The sequence below is a fragment of the Manis pentadactyla genome, chromosome 2, assembly GCF_030020395.1.
Source record: "Manis pentadactyla isolate mManPen7 chromosome 2, mManPen7.hap1, whole genome shotgun sequence".
NCBI classification, from domain to species: Eukaryota; Metazoa; Chordata; class Mammalia; order Pholidota; family Manidae; genus Manis; species Manis pentadactyla.
This window is the reverse complement of record NC_080020.1, coordinates 67,838,886-67,863,610: the sequence shown is the minus strand read 5'-3', so window position 1 is coordinate 67,863,610 and position 24,725 is coordinate 67,838,886. Positions and strand designations below refer to the sequence as shown.

The 24,725-nt window shown below is 38.3% G+C and overlaps 2 protein-coding genes across 23 annotated transcripts in view; both read right to left on the bottom strand.

Moving 5' to 3' along the window:
• Window positions 1-24,725, bottom strand: part of FAM172A (family with sequence similarity 172 member A) — a 466,743-nt gene that overhangs the window by 115,357 nt on the left and 326,661 nt on the right. For 20 of the 22 annotated variants that reach the window (XM_057493474.1, XM_057493470.1, XM_057493468.1 and 17 more), the window contains one exon: window positions 24,348-24,432. In XM_057493474.1, coding sequence (XP_057349457.1) covers window positions 24,348-24,432 — 85 coding nt within the window. Of the gene's footprint in view, window positions 1-11,144; window positions 11,226-18,158; window positions 21,322-24,347; window positions 24,433-24,725 lie in introns of those variants that run through there. The other 2 variants (XM_036925697.2, XM_036925689.2) reach the window with 2 other exon arrangements.
• On the bottom strand, window positions 3,556-4,695 carry POU5F2 (POU domain class 5, transcription factor 2). The gene has a single exon (XM_036925701.2). The coding sequence runs from the start codon at window positions 4,682-4,684 to the stop codon at window positions 3,596-3,598; it is 1,089 nt and encodes a 362-aa protein (XP_036781596.2). The 5' UTR covers window positions 4,685-4,695; the 3' UTR covers window positions 3,556-3,595.

The window sequence follows — 24,725 nt, the reverse complement described above, 5'->3', positions numbered from 1 at the left end:
AATGAATATTTTTAGGAACCCTAAATTTCCTAGGGCTTTGCTTTAAAAATATATCTTGGACTTTTAATTGTATAATATATATAGCAAAAAATTTTTAAACCACTAATAGTATCTATATACATATATTTCTATATGTAATGTGCATTTTTCCTTAAAAATATACAAAAATGATATAAAGTTTAATGACCTGTTTTGGCTCACTCAACAATCTATTCTGAATTTTATTATGTTCTATAACATAATTTTTTACCGTAAATAGTGTTTTTATTTAATTAACTTTTTGTTGAACATTTAGATTACTTCTAGCTTTCTGTTGTTAAAATTAAATAATAATGTGATGGGATGCCCACCCTTGTCAAATTACATTTTAAACACACATACAAATATTTTCTTATAAATACTTAAAAATTGAAATAATGAGCCAAAGGGAAAGTACATTTTTAAAACTTATATGAATGATCCAATGGCCTTTTGTGAAGGTTGCTGCTACTCACATTCCCATGGATGGAATAGCCAAATACTCTTCTTTGGTATTTTTTCCATCACTACCACAGTTTAAGTTACTACAGTTTCATAACATCTGGTAGGATGTGGCCACATGCTTTATCTTCAAATTTTCTCTATGTTTTTTTCTTTCAGTTAAAATCACTTTGTCAAGAAACATGCTCATATTCCACCAGGATGTGGGATTTTATTGGAATGACATTGTAGTTTTCACTTTAAAAATATTGTTCTACATAGATAATACAATTTTTTACCCTACAAAGAATTCATCATGAATAGATTCTGCCAAGGAAACTAATACTGTTTACTAAGCAAGTCTATATCTAGAAGAAAGCCACAAACAAACGTAGCTATTCTGAAAAATTCCCAGGACACAGTTTCAGTGTAATCAACAAAGATGTAAAGAATATATATTTCAAAACTGTGAAATTACAGACATATAGATGCTATTTTAAGAGCAAGATAATGTTTGGAATAAGGGAAGATATCCTAACACCTTGAGTTTTCTTAGACAAGAGGCAGGACAACTTCTAGGAATAGGAAATATTGTTCTTTATGATAGGAATCTAATTAAAGTACTAAAGATTGGTTGAAGTATAAAAATAAGAAAGACAATAATTAAATACAGTATTTGGTCTGAATTTGAAAAAAGTTATGCATGACATGATTCAGGGCTTTTATACTATACTGAGGTAGAGATATTCAGAAACCACTGAGTCAGAGAAAACCAGGAACCACCTATTAGCGAGGTACTGTGTCAAGGGAAAACTTGAAAGTAAGGTGGCCGAAGGGAAGGTATTTCTTTAATTCTGAAATTACAGATCTACAAAGAGTCATGGTTCCCTCTGAAAATGTGATGAAGTCTATCACCAACATCTTTAAAGAAAATACACACTGGTACAAACATACTATTCTGCTTATACTCTAAAGGGGATCAGCATCTTCAGGTTAAGAATACTTGAATTGTCTAAAGGAAACCCAAGATAAAGAAAACATTTGATAAAGAAACATTTCCAGAATGAGGGGGCAGATCCTTGAATGAGTGGTTGGTATGTATTTTTTAAACTGAGGTGGGGAAAATCTGGCTAATATGAAGACTTTGGACTATAATTTGCCATCTGCCTCTACTAACTACTCCACTGAAATTATTCTCACTAAGGATACCAATGACATCTTTGTTAGTGAAAATGGGAGATCTTACTTGATTTCTTATGTTGCTTGATCTCCACATTGGACACTGTTCACCACCGAAATCATACTTTTGGTTTTCTCCTAACTCTAAGGGTAGTTTCTTCTCAGTTTTGAGGGATCTTATTATTAAGGTTTCTACCCATCAATCTTAAATCTTTGAAAAATGTGAAATCCTGTAGATATCAGTTTCCCCAAGGTCTTGTCCTTTTTCTTTTCATAGTCAAATTAAGAGGACCAGTGATAAAAAAAAAATCTCATTTTAAACTAGCAAAGGCTGATCAGTGACAAATACCAGTACTTGCCTAAGGAGAGGTGCAGCAGCGGTGTGAATGATGTCATGCAGCTGGGCAGGTGCTAAGGCAGACCCCTGGGGCTGTTTCCTGAGACTGAGACCCTACTGCCATTTCTCCAAATTTGTAGGGGCTGCAGAATTCAAGCAGCAGCCTGGGTCAGAGTCCCCTCACAGCTTTTAGGATATGAATGTTCACAGCACAATCACAGCTATTCATCCTGGCATTAAACAATGTCTGCTGGCCCTTTGCAGAAACATTTCCTTTCCAAGGCTTTCCAGAAGAGCTGTCTAGGAAAAGGGATTTGTGCTGTGCGACTTGTACTGGGATAGTCCAAGAGTAAGTGACTAGTCACCTACTGAAGCTGAGCCAAGCAATTGAAGTTTGCCTGCATATTTACTAACCTATGTGTATCAACAGTCCTCTATCTTCAGACACTGGGAAGAAAAAAATATATACATTGAAAGAAACTAGAAAAAAAGCAATTAATAAAAATAAAAGCAGAAATTAATTAGGAAATAAAGATAGTAGTAAATAGGATAAAAGTTTAAAACGCTTGTTCCTTGAAAATACTTATAAATTTTTTGCAAGACTGATTAAGGAAAAAAAAAGTAGAGAAAGAAAAAATTGAAGAGATTAGAAAGCAAAAAGAAGACAAACTCAGATATAATATATAGTGATATAATAATTATAAAACAATAAATATTACATGCAGTGGTATGGCAGCAGGTGTGAAAACACAAGGGGTTAATGATTTCAATTTGGTTTACAGTGACCAAAATTGACCAATGTAGAAGTATAAAACTGGAAAAGACCATTTTCACCCAGGAGTTTGGGAAAGCAATTCATGATGTACCATCACAAAAACCACCAGGGAATACTGGGTCAACTATTGCAAATATCCTCTAGGAAGTTTACCTGAGTTCAAAAGAAAGTAAGGGAAATTCCCAGAGAATAAACCAAATGAAGCTGAGCCAGAGGATTAAACTGCAGCTGGGGCTGAGCCCCATCCTCCAGGTTGCCAATCCCAGTAACAAGGGTTTAAAATACAATTCCTGTGGCAGGACAGAGATAAACCTGTGGGCCTGCACAAGGTACAGAGGTGACCTGAGATTCCCCACTTAGAGCTGGGGCACTTTAAATGAAAAAGTTAATTAGAAAAGATGTGCCTTCCAAGAAAGTGGGGAGAAAAAAGAAAATTTCTGTGTTCCAACAAGGGATGTGGGTAGGCTCTGTGTGCTCTTTTCTTACCTATCCTCAAACCTTCCCCCAGAGGAAACTATTACCCTGGACTCTGTTTATACAAAATTCTGCTTGCTTTTGGCAACAATGGGATACTGAAATTGTCTTCTGTGACTTTTTTCCACTCAATACCCATTTTATAAGAAAAAAATTAACCCTTATATTTACTAATAACCACAAGGAATAACAATTTTTAATTAAAAAATGAGAAACAAACTATCTGAAACCATCTATGTATTATAATGTACCATAAAACCAATGCTAGGGAAAAGCACAAAGCAGCAATAAACTTCAACTTCCCTATAGTTTCCTAAAACCCCTACCCCCTACTTATTCTGAACTTTAGACAGTGAATGGAGAACTTAATGCTAAAAGTCCAGGAAGGAATGCCAGGGACTGGTTTCCCCAGCGTGGTCCTCCCCAGAAAGGCAGGCCCCTTGGCTTGAAAGCCTGGGAAGGCCCAGGTTGGTGGCCGGGGCAGAGAGGAGGGCTCTCCCTACAGGGAAAGGGGCAGAGGGGTACAAGGGTGTAAAGTAGGGGCCCCCATAGTAAGGGGAACCAAAATGGAACTCTGACGACAGGGGAAAGCACACCAGTCCCCCTGGGAAGGGAGGTCCGATTGCCGCCCCCTCCTCTGGTGGGGAGAAATATCTGGCTGGCTGACTGCTCATCCTGCTCCGGGTATAGAACCAAACTCGGACCAGGTCCTTTTGCAGCTGGAGCTCCGCAGAGATGCAACTGATCTGCTGGGCTGTGGGCTTTGGGCACTGCAGGAAGAGTTTCTCCAGGTTGTTTCTGATGCGCCGCTCCCTGCTTGCCTGTCTCCATTTCCGAGCCTGCTGCAGGATCATCTCCATTCTGCATAAGCCCAGCAGGTTCTTGGTATCCACTTCCTCCAGCCACATTTTCAGCAGCGGTTGCAGCTTCCACATGTTGGCCAGGCTGAGCTGCTGGGACTCAAAGCGGCAGATGGTTGTCTGGCTAAGCTCCTTTCCAAAAAGAGCCCCCACGGCGAACCCCACGTCAGCCTGCGAGTACCCCAGGGTCATCCTCTTCTGCCTGAGCTCGTTGGCCAGCTGCTCCATCTCTTTCTCTGTGACCGAGACGTCCTCTGGCAGTGCCAAACTGGGGATGCTCCGCAGTGTGACGTACGGCCCAGGGATGGCGCCCTGAAAGGGATTCGGGAGCCAGGCCCGCGCCTCGCCAGCTCTGACCAGGCGCTCGCAGGGCACCATCTTGCCCTGGAATTCGTAAGTCTGCGGATTCAGGGGCACCTCCCACATCTCAGGGCCTGGACAGACTGCGGGTCCGATCCCCGGCTGGACCATCAGGCGGCCGGGGGCCGCATGGGCGCTCAACCAGATCGGGGTGTCAACCCCAACTGACACTGGCCCTCTGGGCCCGCCTTCACCACTGCCTGGCACCAGTGAGTAGTTTGGGAGCCTGGGTCCGGCCATGGTTGTAAGACTGCACCCCAGTAGGCAGTTTGGTATGAACTGCTGGCTCTCGAGGCTATAGAACAACTACCAGCATCGCTCTCGAGCCCCGCCCCCCAGTGGGAGGAGATGGCTGGTACAGGTGAGAGAAACTGAGGTCAAGGGTGTGTATGTGTGGTAAAGGGGTAGTCTGGTAGGCTGCCTGGTCATTCCTTGTGTCCCCTGCCCTGAACTGTGCAAGTCTCCCTCCAGGGCTTTGCAACTCCTAGCTGTCTGGGAACCCTCCAGACAGAATGCCTCCATCTTCTCCCTCTAAAGAACCTAGCCATCTAAAGAACAGCTCTTCAGAACTCTGGTTCTATTCCCTTTCCTCCACAAAACCTGAACTACCCCTTTTGGCTTCACAAATATTTGTTAAACATCTACATGCCAGGTCCTGCTAGGACTACCTCTAAATCCATTAGCTGTCCCTCACTGCTGTCTTTACGGTCACTAGCACTGCCAGTGGTCTCTCCTCTGCACAGTTCAGTCCCTGTACCCTAGGAGCAGCCCTGCCTGAATTTCTAGTTAACATTAGTTTACTGCCAGATTCTACCTCCATCTCCACACTTGGCCAGATTCCGTATTTCCCCCACAAGCCCTTCAAGTCCTTTGCTCTTTATCCTACCTCAGCTCCCTCATCCAGAGCTTCCATATGCACAGAGACCTAGGGGCTAAATAGTTCTCCCCATCTGGAGTCAGGTCTCTGGACTGGCCTGATCCACTGCTGTCCCCTGAAGATGCTCCCTGCAATGCCTGACTCACCAACACCAGCCTCCCCTCTCCCTGACCTCTCTGTTACCAGAGACCCAAAGGCCTTAGAATATTTGTCCCTCCATGTGTCCCCAGCTCAGGCATCCAGTCCTAGGCCTTGGCTGGAAAAAACTAAAGAGGGAGGGGGAAGGGGAGATCTGACCTCAGGTTCAAAGTTTCCAAGAAGCAGCTCTGCGAAAGGGGAGAGGATGGTAACCTTGACTGGACAATCCCAGCCTCTTGCCTCTTCACTCTCCAATTCAACGCGATGTGGCTCTGTTCCACCCACATCTACTGAAATTGTTCTTCTTGAAGTTGGTGGGTTTCCAACTGTCAAATCTGATGGCCTTTTAAAGATCTTCATCTTACTAAACTTCTCTGCAGTATCTGACAATGCTACTACTTTTTCTCCTTCTTTTTTAATTCTCATGAAATAACAGCCAAATCTACATTTTAGCCCTGACTTCTAATTTCTAGATCTGTATTTCCTATTGCTTCAGATAAAATTTATTATCTGCACTCTTAAACCTGCCTCTCGTCCAGGGCTCCCTGAGCTGGCTAATGACACTATCACCCACTCAGTCACCCCAGCTGAAACGTAGGAACTCTTCTTTCTTGACCTTTCCCAAACTCTATAGGGCATCGATCTTATATACTGGGTCTCCTAAAATATCTGAACTCTACCATCTCCTCTTAGTCACCTTATTGTTTTAATTTAGGCCACATGATTTCTCACTTGGAGTACCATAATAACCTTATAATTGGCTTCTTCTGTTTCTCCTTTCAAGGTTATCTTGCATACTGCTGCAACAAATAATTTTCCAAAAACCGAACGAAACCAAAGCCTAGCCATGTCATTTTCCTCTTAACTGTTTTCTTTTTTTCAAACTCAAGCCCATTTTCTCCCAAACAGTGTGAACCCTGAAACTCCCCAGTATGAACACACGGCTTTTCAGCATTTAGCTCCTCTCTTCCTTCCTTTTTCCCCTGCCTTATTTACTACATTTCCCCCTAACTCCCTGGACCCCATCTTACCCCATGAACACTGAGAATTTCTTACTTTGTATTAAAGACTCCATGCTTTTCATGACTATTATGCCTTTATTCATGCTGTTCCTTCTGTCTGAAATGGCTTCCCCCAATTCTTTGTCTCATTCTCTCATATCATTCAGGATTCTGCTCAAACGTCTCATTAGAGAGGCCCTCTGGCCACCCTACCTAAACAGCATCCCTTATCACTCTCTGTTCCCTTTATTAACCCTTACTTTTTAGTATTAGCAGGTACCAACACCTAATATATAATTATCTTTTACTATAAGGTAAATTATTATCAATTGTTATAATAGTTCACTGTCTGTTTCTCTGCTACCAAGAGAGCAGGGACTTTGTCTAGTTCACGGCTGTGTTTACAGTGCCTACAACTGTACTTGGCTTAGAGGGTGCTCAGTAAACATTTCCTGAATAAATGCAGCCTGATGTACTTCACCTTTAAGGTGCAGTTCAGAGGTGACCCTATGGTGCAGCCTTCCCTCAGGCACAGTTAGTCACTGTTTTTGTGGTACATCCCTTGCACTTGACATAGGTTTTTATTTTAACATTTATCAGTAATTATTTTATGTCTCTGTTTTCCAAGTAGAGTGTGAGGTACTTAAGTGTATGCATGGAGGTGGTATAAAGGCTGAAATGTAATCGAACCGTGACCCATTGTTAGTAAATATTTGCTGAATGAATGAATCCTCATCTTTATAATTTTGAGAGTAAAGCCCATTTAGTCCCAGTTTTACAATTGCATGACCCTCCCAATGCCTCTCCATCCCTTCTCTCCTGTACTAGAACAAGATGCTTAAACAACCCTCTTACTAGATGTGGGGAAAGCTCTACAAAACTGAATTCACTCAACACTACAGGTAATAAGGTTGCAGATATGGCCTTGAAGCAATGGCAGAGGGAAAGAGAATTGGGAAATCAATTTTCATCTCTGCAGGCTGTGTATTTGATTATTTGCTTGTTGTCTGCATCTTCACTGCAACTCAGCTAGAATGTGTGCTGGTGAAGAACAAGGTTGTCTGGTTCACTGCTAGATCCTGAGCACCTAGAACTATTTCTGGCACAGAGTGGGAGGTCAGTAAAAACTTACTTAATATTAAATAAATGAATCTCTGCAGCACTAATGGTGAAAGGCTTACATATTTGCTTTGAGTTAGGAGGTTTCAGGATGATCGTCTATGAAATAGCTTACAATATACTAAATTTAACTTGAGAATAATTGTGCTGATACGTATTCTTTCCAAGTGTACCTACATAACATTTTTTCACAATTTCAAAAGAAGCCAGTTGTCTGTTATAGAATAAAAGGTGGTTTACAATAAGGAACAAAAGAGAGCAATTATATAAATTAAGGCCCTCTTATTGAAACCAGCCCAGTTGCAAAAGAGAATCACAGAGAAAAGTTCATTAGTTGTCTAAAAACAACAGTTGAATTAAAAATGTTTTTAGTGAATTGGAAAAAAGTGAGTCCAGCTGAATTTGAGGAAAGCTTATTATATTAACTGAGTTAGAACATAGTAGCTAAAAACATTCACTGAATTAAAAAGTAAGGTTATGTTAACTGAATGGGTTTTAAAATCCATTCGGGGGCTCTTAGTTCAGGCTTGCTCTGTACTTGGCCAGTGCTCCTCTGCTCCTGTCCCCATCTCCTGGGGTACACACATGCGGTGTCACAGGGAAAGCCCATATTCATAAGGCGAGTCTTGGCATCTCCTTAAAAGTATATTTAATGTGCTGTAGAAACCGGACGATCAGGAAAATAAAAAGCAAGAGCACATTTGATCGGAAGGGAAATTAAAGTCGGAGGAAGGTAGGTGATGGGAGTGTCCAGGACAGCCAGCACTGTCCGGGCCAGGGCTTGGAATGTGAATCCATCACCTTCACAAATACGAAGACATCTTAGTCAGTGGTTAGATTAAAAGGTAAGAAGCAGGCCAGTCTTATCCATAGGGAATTTGAAAGTAAGGGTAAGAAACACATGGTCCCAGGCCCCTGTGCATTTATAATTTAAATGGAGGAGAAGAGATACTGTCAGGAGAGCAGGACAGCTATACTTGCCCAAACAGCGCTGAGCAGTTTTCTATTATTAGGATCTTTGGAACTAAGAGAAGTGAAGTTTGAAGCAGAAATACACAAAGTATCAGGATTTATATTAGGCTCGCCTTAAATATTCTCTCTTATAAGGAGGTAAAATGAATGACCAAGATTCAGTAATGGTAAAAAGCAGGAAACAGCCAGCCTTGTAGGGCTTGGTTCCAGTTTCATCTTTGGAAAGCTTTGGCATATCTTCAGGGCCACAGTGATCTCCCTCTGAACTTACTGTCTCTCCACTCAGATTCACTGGCTGCCCTCAACAGTTAGCTGGTTTTATGTCTTTGCTCCTCACGTAAGAGACATGGAAGCTCCAACATGGATGTAATAAATATCATTTGTTTTGTACTTGTGTGCCAAACAATGTGCTAATGCATGACCTATCCATGTGCTCCATGTATGGTAACTGCATTGAAAATGGCGGGATATGAGGGCAGTCTGGTTTTGACTTACATCATCCTGTTTACAAATCATCTTGTTGGTTTAGGAAGATGATCCTTGCTTCTTCATCTCTCCAAACGCAGCTCTCTCAAAGCTGCTCATGCTCCAAAGGGGAGACGAACTGTGTTCAAGATGATATGGAAGGTTCACCTCTCTAGCAGAGGTTCCAAAAAGAAAAAAAAAACCTTTTTGAATGTAATTAAATCAACATAGTAGAACAGAAGATCTAAGAACGATGTACAAGTCAGACTGAGAGGGCAAGGCAGACTTGTTGGTGCCTTATTTTACAGTTTTCCCCACTCTGCAGGCGTCCTAGTAACTTAGCACTGATCAGGCATCAGGGTGTAAAGGGCCTGTCACCTGAAGGGAAATGACATTAGCGTAGGAGCAAGACAGAAGGCAAAGGCAGGAGCCAGGAGCCAGGGCCTAGTCACTGGGAGGTCAGGTCAGGGGCCCAGGAAAACTGTGGCAGCGGAGTCCGGTAAGGACAGATGCGTCATGCCTCCCAGTAAGAGTTAACACCACACACAGAACAAGTTAGTTCACTGAAAACTGCCTCAGAATACACTGAAATGATTAAATTGTCAATCCTTTATGTGGATTTTTAAGTAGAAACCTGAGAAAAAGTGAGACATGAAAGATAAGTTTTGCAGTTAAGAAACACTGATACCTGAAGGTAAAGGGCATTCAATAAGAACATCGAAGTTGTACTAACATGGGAAAAGAGTTAATCAAATCAATGTAGTCATTACACAGAATCATTTATTGCTCTGTGAGATAGAAAACAGATAACAATAGCACTGTCTGTATAGGAGAAAACAAGGACAACATGACAGCTAGTTGTGAATAGCAGTAATACAAGATGTTTTTACTCCTATAAAGTAAGTTAGGAAAAACTAGAATGTAGTAGTGCTGCCAACACGGAAGTTCTTCAATTACCTTAATTTCAGATAAAGACCGTGAAGGACTTTTTTTTGTTCTGTTATTTAAAAAAATGACTGCTATGATACAATTGCTTAGAAATAAAAGCTCATGACGCAAATATGACATAACCACATTAGTCAAGACTATACAGAGATGAAACATGTACAGAGACAAATTCTTCCATTACATTTTGTAGATCTGTGATATTCATGAAAGATGAACTTCCTATACTGTAACATAATATTAAGTATAAAAACCCTGCAGTCTTTACCAGAAGCCTCAAAGAATTCTGAATGTCTGTGTAAGACAAGAAGAGCAGCTGAGCTGAGCAGGGCTCAGCTGAAAGGCACTATGGTGATGAGTCAGTATATTCATTCATAGATAGTGACAGATAAAGTTTAAAGGTTCTTGTTATGCCAAGCAGAGTTTACACAAACTTTTTAGCTGAGTTTGCCCTTGTTACAGAGGAAAAGCTTTAATTCTAGTCAGGATGAAGTCACTGTCTTCTACATTCAAATTTGTACTCTGCTTACACTTTAGAGCAGGAGATATACACATGTTTAGTGAAATATTTTCTGTCATACTGAGCAGTAAAGTGCATCTAACAGAAATGACAGCTTATGACCAATGAAACCAGTAATTCAGGATGTGACAAATAAGAAGTAGAATAGAATTTCTCTTTACAGGAGATAACTTCTTGGTGCTGTCAGAGTTATTTTTTGTTAAAGAGATTCCAAATAAATTGATTTGGGTGCCCTTACCATGGTAAGTTTGGGGCCTCTGTTTATTTCCCTGGAATATCTTTAGGAAACTACAAACTGAAGCAAGCCAAACAGAGACACTCATTATCTTTTTCTGAAAAACAAACACTTATATTCAGTAACCTGAAGTGCAGTAATGACGATGGAAAATTCAAGAGGTAGTACCTGACTTAAAATGATAAATTTCAATACAATAACTAAATCTAAATACGTAGATTAAAAATGCCTTTTAGCATTTTAAATATGACAAAGCCCCTGGCTTTAGACAGTGAGGTAGTAGTCAGTTTATAAAGCTGAATCCTCTTTTAAGTCATCCCACTATATTCCAAACGTTTTAAAAAGAACCAACCAAGCCATCAAACCTCTCTTTTGAACAAAAGACTCATGCCCCATCCACACGTATTTGTCTAGAGTTCCCGGCAGCTCCAGTAGTCTGCCCCCCATTCTCAATGTGTTCAGATAACGTCAGGCTGACGCAGCTTTCATCTTCTGAAAGCCTCAGAACTCTAGGAAGCGATTATATCAAATAGCAGTGAATGGAAAACTGGAAGCAAAATATCAACTATCACTTTTTACTTAATGAAAATTTAACTCAGTGTTTTTTGAATATTCAAACTATCTACATTCACAGGGCTCAAGAAGTATAAAAGGGTATATAGTGAAAATGCACAGCATTTACTTTTAATTTTTATTTTGTTGTCAATCATGGCATCATTGGCAAGTATTAACCTGCCCAATTTCCAGCTAGAATTTTACTTAAACAGAATTTTGCTTATACAGAATTTCTTGTAATAACTTAAATTCAAGAAAAACATTTGTCTTTTATGGCTGACAGAAAGGTAGAAGAACCATAAGGAGGAAACCAATGAATTTAAAGACATTTCTTATAAGGATATGTTCTAGGGCAGGTATCATTTTCAAAGGAAGACAATGTACCAAAGAACTGATAGGGACATTGTGGAAGCATAGGACATTAACAGGAAGAAGAATGAAAGGGGAAGGGTCAGTATGGAATTTAGGAGAATACAGAAATAAGATAGAATAATGAAGAATAGGAAAAATAAGTTTACTGTACAAGATATACTGGGATGTTCTCTGAGAGTAACCCTATGATGAGATAAGAATAGAAGAATAGAACCAGGACTTAGATAACCTAGAAAATACAAAAACAGAAGTATAAGAGAAATGACAGAAAGTATTTATTTCTCAAATATTAAAGAGGAATAAACAATTTCTCTAAAACTATAGTAACTGACTTATTGATAAAATAATTAATAATAATAATAACTATAGGAAGCCCTTGCTTTGCATGGAAATGTGGGGACTAAATTGGGACTATGCAAAGTGAAACCATGCAGTGATGGTAGTAATCCATGAGAAAAACTATGGTTGTTTCATGGCCTCTAAGTTTTTCTACTTTTGTCAAAACATTTGAAATCCTCTTACTGTCAACTAAAAATGAACAGGGGAATGAAAAAATAGTAAAACGAATTATATTTAGTATACTGTAATTAAAAATATTAGAAACATTGACAATTAAAATCCTTTGTAAAAAACTTATTGAAAGAAGTTTGAACAGTGCTTGCTTTCTTGTCATATCATTTAAGACAGAGTTTAAGCAAGTCTTTTCTATACCATGGCAAACTGTTGTACTCCTAAATTCGGATTGGCTTCCAACATTTTATCCTTTGCACTTCCAATGTCATGAATATCTCTCAGAGTTCATTTGATGTGAAGTGTTTTTGCTAGCATTTCTTCCCCTGGGACATGGTCATCTTTTTCATCACACTTTCCAATTTCACTTCTATCATTTCATTTTTTTGCTGTATTTTCATCCTTATTGGCCAAGTTTCTCTTTTAGTAATTTATTTTATATAAAATGGAAAATAGTCCTACTTGTGCCTGGACTGAATAACCAATATGCAATGGTCTGTGACAGATACTGAAAGAAGAGGTCTTTGGCCACTGATTATGATATGCATCTTTTATTTACGTAGAGATTCGTACTTACTGCACTAATACATTTAGTATATTGTGATAAGTGAAATCTGAGCCTTGTTTTGCAGGGATTGGTGTTATTTAAACTATGTAACTGAGATTTGTGTATACTGGAACTGTGCAAAGCAAGGAACATTTGAATTTATTGAGTCCTAACTGTATTACAGGTGCTATTTTAATATTCCTATATGGATTATTTCACCTAATTCTAACTATAACCTAATGAGATGGTACTAGCATTATCTCCATTTTATAGACAGTATGATTGTAGATCTTCATCTGGCCATATTATAGAATTAATTCTCTACATATTTGGGAAATATAAATCTCCCAGTCATGATGAATCCAAAGCTCTTCTTAATAAATGCTGACTTAGTACCGTTAAAAAGTTTGAAATGACAACCAATATGTTTATTTGGAACATATACCTGGAAGTTAGGGTCTCCTAACAGTATGGAAGGAAGATGGATACTTTCAGAAGATGCACTGACTCTAGATACCAGTGGGGTACCATTTAACAAATGAGGATGTCAGTGAACTGAGAGTTATTCTTGGGTCCTGAAGGAGTTTATGAGTCCTTAATCTTCCTCCCCACTCCACCTATTTCAATAATAGTCCTGCAACTAGGAACACTAAAATTTCTAGATTATCCACTATTATTCTTAAAATAAACAGAAGACTTTTTTTTCTAGGAGACTATGAGCTCTTGAGGGGCAAGAGTCATGTCTAGCAATCTTTATACCCTTAGAGTCTAAACTAGTGTCTAGTACATATTAAGTGATGAATAAATGTGGAATTATGGTACACATATTTCTAGTTAGTTTCTTGACTCAAAATAATCAAGAATAACTTGTTTGGGATAAGACATGGAATTAGGCTCTAAAATTAGGGTAAACCAATTTAATTATTAATTAATTTACAAACAATTAAATATTGATTCTCTAAAATTTAAGATTTTCCATTTATGTTGATTTTATATGCTTGATACTGTTTTTGAAGAAAAGCAAAACCAAATAACTCTAAGGGATTATTCCTTCATAAGAAAAGTGCTGTGAAATCTAAACAATAGTTATGGAAGACTATACTTTTCACTGTCAAATCCAAACTGTATACCATCTAGTTCTAAAAGTAGTTTTCCCACATATTGGTTATATTTAATCACTTATATTCATGGCCTTAAACTAACAATGCCTTATTTTAAGTTCAAACACCTCCCTCTGGAAACTAAGCAGGAAAGGTTTGGCTGCTTTGCCATGTAAATCAAAATGAAAAGAAGACTTAGATTTCTTTGAAGGTAATTTATTGAAAGAAAATAAAGTACACATATGAAATAATTAATATTGTTTTTTAAAGACATCAGAAACATTAGTTAAAAATAAAAGAATCTCTAAGCCAATATTGATTTTAGAAGGCTATGACAATATTTTAATTTAGGGTCCCTTATAAAAGTCTCATTTATAGACATCACTGCTACATAAAAAACTTAGTGATGCTTATGTTTCTTTGCCCAAATTTTCAACAAGTAACTTCTATACTATTTCAGATACTAAGAAATTACGTAATACAAATGAATCCTGTCAAGATTATTCAAAATATCTGCAAACTAGCTGGTATAAGATTTCTCTATTTATTGGCTAATATATTGAATACTTGGGGTGAGATATGTAAGTTTGAAGGGGCTATTAACAGACAATATGACATAAATACTAGTACCAATTCTCAAGGAATATTATGAAGATAATATATCAATATAATTAATTCTCATACCTAAAAACTGAAGTTACTCATCAAACACATTGTCTCTCAGAACTTATTAAATAAAACTATTTCCTTTAAAGAAGGAGTATATTTTAAGAACTATGATGAAACAAAATCTTTAAAAAATAAACCCCTGCTTTTAAAGTGCTGCTAATCAACCTAGAATATCTTGGGATTTCATAAATCACAAATATTTGGCCTACCTATGCTGCCTAAGGTTTGCTTTGAATTTTCATTTCAGCACAAAAGAATATTTTAGACCTCCTGAATCACTTCTAGAAAGCAATGCAGTTTCTCTGAAGAGGTATGTTTTGGGAATATTTTTGCCAGCAGACAAGATTAATCACTGGCGACTAGATGTCTGATGTGACAAGGGAGCAGGCAGGGAGGGCATATAGATGGCAGCAGACAGGGAATGTGTGGGACAGAGCAGAGACCTTGTGGCTTTAGGGAAGCACCTACCACAGAGTCAAGGGAAGGGAAGCAGAGTGGACCCAGGCACACCACACAGGTCAGGAAGAGGCAGGCAGAGACTGTACGTGCGGCTGACATGGTTACACAGGCTGCCAGACAGAGAGTCTCTAGGCGGGGGAGACAAGCCCAGAGACAGAGAAGCCTAAACTGTAAGAAAAGAGTCATACATAGAAACTAAACAGATGAGAGACAGGAGTCAGAGGGCAATATTCAGACCCAGAGTCATCAAGAGCGGTGGCCCAGACAGAGCTGACAGAGGGAAGGAGACATAGAGGACAAGTGATGTGTGGACAGCCATGGAAAGAGAGAGCAATACTTAGGATATGGGGAAGGATGAAAATCTCTGTCTTGGGTTCCACTGGGTCCAACTTACTTTTTCAACGATTAGGAACACAGCACTAAGAGCCACGAGACACTGCTATGAGGACTGTAAAAGTAACAGCTCTTCCAAGCCAACTCCTAACTTATAATTTTCAAATATAAATACAAATTCATATTACTTGGTTATTTGTCTAAAAGCATTTCAAAAATAGTTTTAAATTAACTTTAAAGGGAAGAGTTAGCTCTCTAAAAGGAGAGTTGCCACCTTTACTGCCAAATTCCTTGAAGAATTCCTCACAAATTGGTTCAGAAAGCTGTAAAATACATGGTGACTATTTTTTTTTTAAGTGAGATTTTTTTGGAGTGAGAGTAATTATATTCACTGTGATTACTGGAAAGCTGAAAGAGTCAAAAAATCATGGGATAATATTGGCCCTGATTAATAAGTATCTATAGCCAGGGCACATTACTGGTGATCTACATAATATATTTAGATTGGGTATTTTGAATGACTCTTTAATCAGTTATGTCCCCAGGGTTCCTGATTCCAGCTAATTACAATGAATGATTCACTGAAAACACAGGAGTTTTTGGTGGTCAACTTTAAGAATACTTATCCTTACATTACCTAATAATTATAAGGTAGCATAGAACAATGAATAGGGAAACTAACTGGTGAACAACAGCTACAAGGCCAATTCCACAGTAATGAAAAAACCGTCTGAAAAGTGCTATTTAGTTAATGAAAACATCACTTAAAGGATTAGAATATATATCCTTTGACTGGAAAGAGGAATGCTACAATTCTTGAGCAGTATGTGTAGTCAAAAAGTGGTACAGTATCATATATGCTAATATGCCTTGAATTTTGAGGTCTGTTTTACAAGGCAAAATATAGATTTTCAATTACCTAATTCATTTGAATTGTGTCTAAAAACATATTAGACAACTCGTCTACACATTCTGAATGACACCATATTCTAGAAGCAATTAGTGTTGATTTTTCATTGCTATCTTTAGAAGGACATGATTATTCACTAACAAAGAAGAGATATAATTCCATAGTGTCATTTCCTCAGGACATATTTTCAGCATAAAGTGAAGTGAATGTTTAGCAAATACTAAGTTCAGTCAGTATAAACAGTCATTCTGTACTATTTAAGCAAGGAAAAGTTAGGGCTAGACTAGCAGGCTTTCTAAAATTCAAGTACACCTAAAAATTGCCAGTTTTCTACTTTCAGTTTTGGTGGGGAAATGGGGCTTGTCAGTTAGGTACATGTCAATGGCCCCTTTCTACATCCAAAACCAAGATGGGATTGTCTAAATAAACTTTAAGTTTTCAAGTTTAATTCGTAACTCCTAAGCCATCTGCTGTGGTTGCCTTTTCTTCCTTCTTTCTTTTTTTTTTAACATTTATGCTGTTATTGTTCTAATTTTGAGGTACCCAGATTTATATCAAGTGTGTTAGGTAAGCTGAAATAATGGGAAAAAACCTGTCTCAAGGGATGAAAAGGGTGAGGAAGAACGAGATGGATACAAGTTCTAGGAGGAAATATGCTGATATCTGGATCACAAGTTTTAGTGAATCTAGGGTCAAGTATTTCCTTAATGGCAGGTGGACAGATGAAGCTGGTGAGGATGTAGAGCTTTCCATCCTATGTGCCTGGTGCAAAGTGGTCAAAGGTATGTCAAAATACTGATCCTCAGGGAGTGACTCTGTCCATTTGCCTCTGGACATAAACAACCTTGTCTGTGAACCCCAAGATGCCACACAAATATTATGTTTTTCATATGTGTCACTTAAGGAAAAATGGAAAAACCTTAATAGCTTGCTGGTTTATGGTTATGCTTTATGGTTACCATAAACCTTAGAAGACTGGTAAAGTGGTTCTGATGAGAAGGTCAGGCTTTCAAGGACCCAGAACAAGAGACTATTAGGAGGGAATAAATATGGGCAGAGATTCAGGGCTGAGACGGTACCCTGAAGTTTAGGAAAAGGATCTCTAACATCAGATAGGCAAATGCTATCTTTATCAGTGGGAGGTAACAGAAGATTAGGGCTAGAAGGAATTCCTAGAACTCATATTCTCAGCGAGGCCTTCCCTGGCTCCCACCCTACAAATTCCAGTCCTCCCTCCACACACACACATACTTCAGGCCCTCTCTTCCTGCTTTATATTTCTCCTACCAATTACCACTATCTAATGTACTGTGTATTTCCTTACTTACCTTGTTTATTGTCTGTCACCAGCATCAGAATGTAAGTTCCACATGGGGCCTTTACATGTTGTAATTCACAGCTATGTCCCTGGCACATGCAGAAATGTCTGGTCGATAGTAAATAAACACTTGTACCTGAATGCATGCAGACTGAATGCACATACCCAGAGAGGTGTGGAAGGAGTGAATTTGGAGGAGGCTGAGAGTGTATGAGCCTCAGCAGCAGCATTTACCCAAATTTAGCCCCAGTGAGAACCAGTCTAGCAAAGAGCAGCCTGTTAGTCACATGCCAGCCAAAGGAAGCTATGCCCACACTTGCAAGATGTCAGAAGATAGCAGTCCTCTATAACCTTGTCTGTTTTCAAACATTTATGTTTTGCTTCCCTTTCACCTGGAGGAATGTCTCCTCATACACAGCCAAAATTATATTAGCTATTTTGGGGGAGCAGTACACCATACAGGATTATTTCTAATTTCACCTTTACTGCTATCCAAATTTCTCTTTCAGCTTTATCGTTTTCAGATTTCCTACTGAAAAGCTTTCTTTTGATTACTAGTTTTCCTGTGATTTCTTCATTACCCTTCCTATTTTTCTGTGACTCCAATTTCTCTGTAATATTTTGTGACTCTTATCAATGTCACAAAGAACATAGGAAAACATAAATAACTAATTTATTTGTTGTTTAAAACAGAATTAGAGACAGGAAATGGAAGGGAGAATATTTCTACAAGTGTTTTTCACCCCTACAGGATTAAGATAATCAATAATAGTTTTAAATAAATTTCAAAATGACTAATGAGAATATATAGCCCCATATTACATTTTTACAGTGCCTTCTTTCTGATTAACTCAAAATATCCCTCCAGATACCATGAAAATTGTTCTCATGACATTTTATAACATTTCTACAAGGTAAGTGAGGCAGATATTTGCTGTTGCCATTTAATAAACAAGAAAGACAAGTTAGTGATTCTATAGCATCTTACTACGCTGATGGACAGTGACTGTAATGAGGTATGTGGTGGTGACTTAATAATGGGGGGAATCTAGTAACCATAATGTTGCTCATGTAACTGTACATTAATGATACCAAAAAAAACCACAAAAAAAACCCAAATAACAAGAATGTGGGCTATACAAGAAATTTAGATTTTATAACATATGTTTTTCTCTGAATAACAGAGTTTTTTTGTTTGTTTGTTTTTGCTAGTAGGAAACACTACTAATAGAAAGAAGTTGGGGAACCAGTCACCTGACACGTATTCAAGATGCCTCAAATATATAACATTCACTGTATGTTATAATAACAGAAAAGTCAGACTTCATTTTAAGTATAAGGTGCAATATTGCCAACTCTTCAGTGTGGAATTGTCAGGTATTACATTTGCTTTCAAAATAAAATAAAAATAATATGATTGAGCCAAAAATAATTATCAGTGATTTTTTTTAAGCACAGTTAAAAAATTTTATTCTACCTGTTTTTAAAATATACATTCATAGGTAAATAACATTCATAAAGTGAAGCTGTTAATGAGCAATAGATCTACTATTTTTTAAAGGGAAACATTTGGTAATAGAGGAAAAAAATACAGTATTAAATGAGTATATTTTTTTCATAGGTAATTTCACTGGTATGATCATGAATCTTCTAGTCAAAAGATAAAAGTATATTACAACATAAGACAAAAATTTTGTAACTTAGAAAACTGGGGAAAAAAAGGACTTCATTAAATACCATGCATAGTCTGTATATCCCTTACTAACTTCTGGTCAGTACAAATGTTGAAATCTCCAAATAATATTAACATATAAGTTACAGATAACAGGATTGTTGATCAGAGAATTTCAGGTGTTTCAAAGGTATTTCGACAACCTTTGATTATTTCCATTTGAATTTCCTGCCATCACCTCACTTACAAGTAGGTCATAAAACAGTTTCATCATCCCTTGCCCTCAATTGTTTCCTCCTTTATCTCCCCTAGACCTCTGGTAATGATATTTTCATTATCCTAGTTACTTCTCACTTGAGCTCATCAATGTACCCTTCCTTTCCCTTAGCCTACAATCCAATCTATGTGTCACCAAGGAGTGCAGATTCTTCTGAGTCATATTTGTTACAGCTTTCCCATCCTCTCTGTTCCTGTTACCACCACTCCAGGTCATGCCATCAACCCCATGCACTTGCTTTATCGCCATAGTCTGCTGAGTCTACTGTCTCTGGCTTCTTGTTTCTTTTTTATGCATTTGCTAAACTAATGTTCTTTAAAATCCCATTTTGATCATGTCATGTCCATTATTCAACATTTTTAAAGGACCCTTGAGGGAAATCACTGATTTTGACTGAAAAACTGTTGTTTTCATAAGTAAGTAAGGAAAATACTGCGGGTGTTGGCCCTAACACTTTTCTCATCTGATGCAAACTAATGTGAATCCAGCTTCTAAAGGAGGAACCAACCCACTAGCAGAAGATCAGAAACAATTATTATTTTTTTATTTTAATCTTTTGCATTAAAAAGTTAGTCATGATAAGCAATTATTCAATACTACGCCCCCAGCTTCCAGAATGGGACCAGGGACATAATAAGGGCTCAATAAATATTTGAGGGCTAGACAGCTATATGCTAGCAGATGTATATGAAATCTTCTGATTTAAGCCAAATTTGTTGGAATAAAACCCTACAAATGAACAGGTTACAGAAAGTAGCACATTCTGTCCTAAGAAAAATTTTGTGAGAGAAGAGCTAAATAGTTGAGGCGCCTTAGTGTTAAGATCAAAAGAAACCTTCATAAAAGTGTGTATCAATAATACCTCAATAAAAAAAAAAGATCAAATGAGTGTGATAAAGGAAAAACGTAATTTCATCTCTGATAAACTGTACAGTAAAGTGGTGGGGGAACGAATGTAGGAATGAAATGTATTCAATGAGCTTTTTAGTGCCTGCTTAGAAAGAGTTCCTCTTAAGCCCTAAGATACCAGAGCAAAGATGAGCCCTACTGGGTTTTAGTCTCAAGAAAACTTAAGGTTGTTTCTACTTAGGCTTGAGTGACCAACAGTTTAAGCCTGTTGTATTAATTGTTTACTGCTGTTGAAAAATTACCCCAAAATGTGGAAGCTTAAAACAATACACACTTATCACTCACAGTTTCTATGGGTCAGGAATCTGAGAGTAGCTTAGCTGGGTGACTGGCTCAGGGTCCCTCACAAGGCCACAATCAAGGTGTTGGGTGGGGCTGCTATCACTCAAGGCTCAAATGGGAGCAGATCCTCTTCTAAGGCTGTTGACAGGTCTCAGGTCCTTGCTGGCTACTGGCTAGAGACATCAATTCCTTGCCATATGGGTCTCTAAATAGGATACCTCAGGACATGGGCAGCTGGCTTCCATCAGAGAGAGCAAGCAAGAGGATATAATAAAGAGCCTGAGGTCTGCCAACATCCACTTGGTCTTACATGTTCCCCATTATCTTTATGCAGCAGATTTGATGGAGTTGTGGAATGACTTTTTGAAGACTCAGATATGGTGCCTGTTTAGGTGATAACACCTTGTAGGGCTGAGACAATGTCCTCCAAGATGTGATTTGTACTCTAAAACAGCACTTGACATACTGTTCTATTTCTCGCGATCTGGGAATGGAGGGGTAGAAATGTGACTGACTCCTCCTCTTTTTATACTCAGTGATCTACTAGTAAAACTATTGCTTCCTGTATTCATAACTTTAGACTCTGTTCAGCTAAAGGTCTTAGTTCCACAGGGAGGATTCTATCAGTGATACAATGATTCCATGGAACTGGAAGTTGAGACTGCCATTGCCACTCTGAGCTCCTTGTACCACTGAATAAACAAGCAAAACAGAGTGTTATCATATTGGCTGGGGTGACTGACCCTGGTGATTATGAGAAATTTGAGTTGCTACTACAAAATGGCAGTAATGAGAGCATAGTAATGGAGGATATCCTCTAGGACACCTGTTAGTACTTCCGGTGATTAATGTCAATAGAAAACTACAACAGTCTAACTCTGGCAGGACTGCTAATGGCCCTGACCCTTCAGGAATGAAAGTATGGGTCATCCACTGGCAAAGAACCAAGATAGTTGAGGTGCTTGCTGAGAACCAAGGGAATATGGCATGAAGGTAGTTATAAATACCAGTTACATTACCCATTGCAAAAATGAGGAATGTAATAATTATGAGTATTTCTTCCTTATTCTGATAGGAATATAAATACGTGTGTGTGTGTGTGTGTGTGTGTGTGTGTGTACCACAAATGTTTGTTTTCTTCTTTTATTCACTTGAACATCAGCTGAAGACAATAAAAAGGCTTTGTACCCTCTTCTGTGGAAAGATTAATGTGCTTCCAGTTGTGCATGGGTTAACTGCATCATGTTGGGAGGAAGCATGAATTCATTAATATCTTTATTTGGAGATTAAAGTCTTATTTAAGGTGATGTATATGAGTGCCAAGGGGACAAGGGGTGTACTGTGGAGGCTCTGTAATGTGTCAGTTTAGCTAGGTTGAACTACATCTTCCAGAATTCCTTTTCAAACTATAGGTTTCTGGTTAGGTCGGTACACAAGGGAGATCTCTGTGGGAAATATGGAGGGTTAAAATGAAATGGCAGCAACTTCAAGTTCAAATGTATTTATCTGCTGGCTCACATGGTGGCATGAGGCAGTATTCAGGACTGGATCTACTCTGTTTTCCCCTATATTCTCCCTTACATCTCTGACACCTAGGCCAGATCTGTGTATGGTTAGCTCCATAACAAAGGGCACTGTCTTCCATAGGACACCATACCACCAAGGACAAAAGCAACAAGAACTGACTTGGGTTTAAGTCTGCTCTCGCGGGCTCTAGCTCATGCTTTTGGGGTCTAGCTCATTCCTGCTGTCTGTCACTTTATATCTATCTTCCCTTAACAACTGTCTGCTCTATAGATTCAAGTTCCAGCACTGGATGCAAAGCTGACATTCTTACAGAGACTGCTTAATCAGCTCTGGTCAAATCCGGTCAAATCCCTGTAACAAATCCTTTACTATATATAGCCAATCCTCATTATTTGTGGATCCCATGTTTGTGAATTCACCTACTTACTGACACTTATTTGTGATGCCCCAAATCAATACTCTTAATGCTTCTGTGGTCATTTGTGAACTTGTGCATGTGCGGTGAAAAATTTGAGTTGCTCAACGTGCATATTCCTAAGGTCATACAAGGCCATGTGTTACCTTCTCATTTCAGTTCTCATACTCTAAACAAGTGTCCTTTTTGCAGGCTATTCACTGTCATTTTTTTTTTACATTTTTGTACTTTCATTGTGATTCCCTGTTTGAAATGGCCCCCAAGCACAGTGCTGAATTGTGGTCTAGTGTTCTGAAGCATAAGAAGACTGTGATGTGTCTTGTGTGTCAGATGAGCTTCACTCAGGCAGGAGTTACACTGCTGTTGGCCATAAGTTCAATATTAGTTAATCAACAATATATATTAAGTAAGGTCTCTTTAAACAGAAACATTCATAAAACAAGGTTATATATTGATTGGTTGATGAAAATGTGACTACAAGCTTGCAGGAACCTAACCCTGCGTTTCCCCAGGAGTGATGAATCAGTGTTCTCAGTGACTTTACAGAACATAACTACTGCTAATAAAGAGAATCGATTGTTTAATATATAAACACACACGCTTATATACATATGCACTTACAAACACACATACATACATATGTATATACATTGTAGTATATTTATCTCCTAGTGGTTTGTTTCTCTGAATGAGCCTTAACTGACAGACCTGGAAAGTTTAGCTATAATGATAGTGAAGCTCAGTTCCAGTTTAGGTACTAATGATGGTGAAATTTAGTTATGGTAATAGTTCTCCACCTAGAATTTGAATTGTTGGCCAAATTATTTCCTTCAAATATATAAACATGTCTGCAACTCTAAGTGCTTAGTGATTAGATATCTCCTATGATTGTTATAGGGAGTAGTTCATTTCAAAACTTCTGCTCATTCTCTGGCATCTGTGGCCAAAATAAGCCCATTTCTATTCTGTAGCCATAACCAAGTATCACTGTTCACTCTTTGTGTTTACCATCTAAATTGGTTGGGAACTGTGAAAATCAAAACCAGGAAGTGATAAAAAATGTCACTCTCCTCTTATCTAGGATTAGAGATTAAAGTACAAATTGCGTAGGCTAGAAATCCATGCCCATCTTTAACTGTCTGGAGCCAACCTTCTTCCTGAGGTGCTTCCCACCCCACCTCTTTCCTTTCAACAGGCAGGCCCATCTTGCCTTTGTTCCTGTCAACACATTCAGATCCATTCCAGCACTGACTCCTTACGCTGCTCGCTCTTTTGCCTAGAATGCCATCCTGCACATCTTCCTAAAATCCAAATCCTGTCTAACACACAAGGTCCAGCCAAAATCTTTTGCATGAAAATTTTGTCTGCAGACTCTGGGCCACAGCAACCTCTCTTGTCTGAACTCACAGCCTTGCCTGTCTGTTGTATCAGAGAGTTGGTACTCAACTGGAGATGAATACTCTGAGACCCTGTATGGCCACCCAGTCCTTGTCTTCAACAACTTTTTTTATATGTACATCTTGTCTTCCCTTAAGCTTCAAAAGCAACTGTCGACATTACTCTTAAATTATTTCACCCATTCATCTTCACTGAGCTGTTTGGTAAGCATTTTCAGCTACTTAACAAATTTCTGGTAGTGTATCAGACCCATGTCTTACACTACCAATAATTCATTCAAAGGTAGAATATGCTTAATTCACAAAACAGAATTACACATTTCATTAGCATATTTTTCACCTTCAAAAAATCCCTATACATCGCTCATCAAACACATACCTGCTGAGACTCGGGGACAGTCGGGCAGCATGGACTCCACTGATGTGTCTAATGGTTCTGAGCTAGAGACCCAATTACAACAGTTCTGCAATATAATAGAGACAATTTTCTGTTGAAACACAATTTAAGCCAAGACTAACATTTTAGGCTGCGAAGATTAATTTATCCTTTATAATCAACCAATAGAAGTAATTCAATTTATTTTCCATAGACTGTAAACAGTTTTCTGTTTATTATTATTATTATTATTCTAGTATTATATAGTATTCTGTATATTATTATTAATTTAAATAGTCAGAAAATATTCATGACCAACATGAGTGTAGAATAAAAGGTTATCTTCTACAAATGTGCAAATCATCTGTGCTGATACTAAGA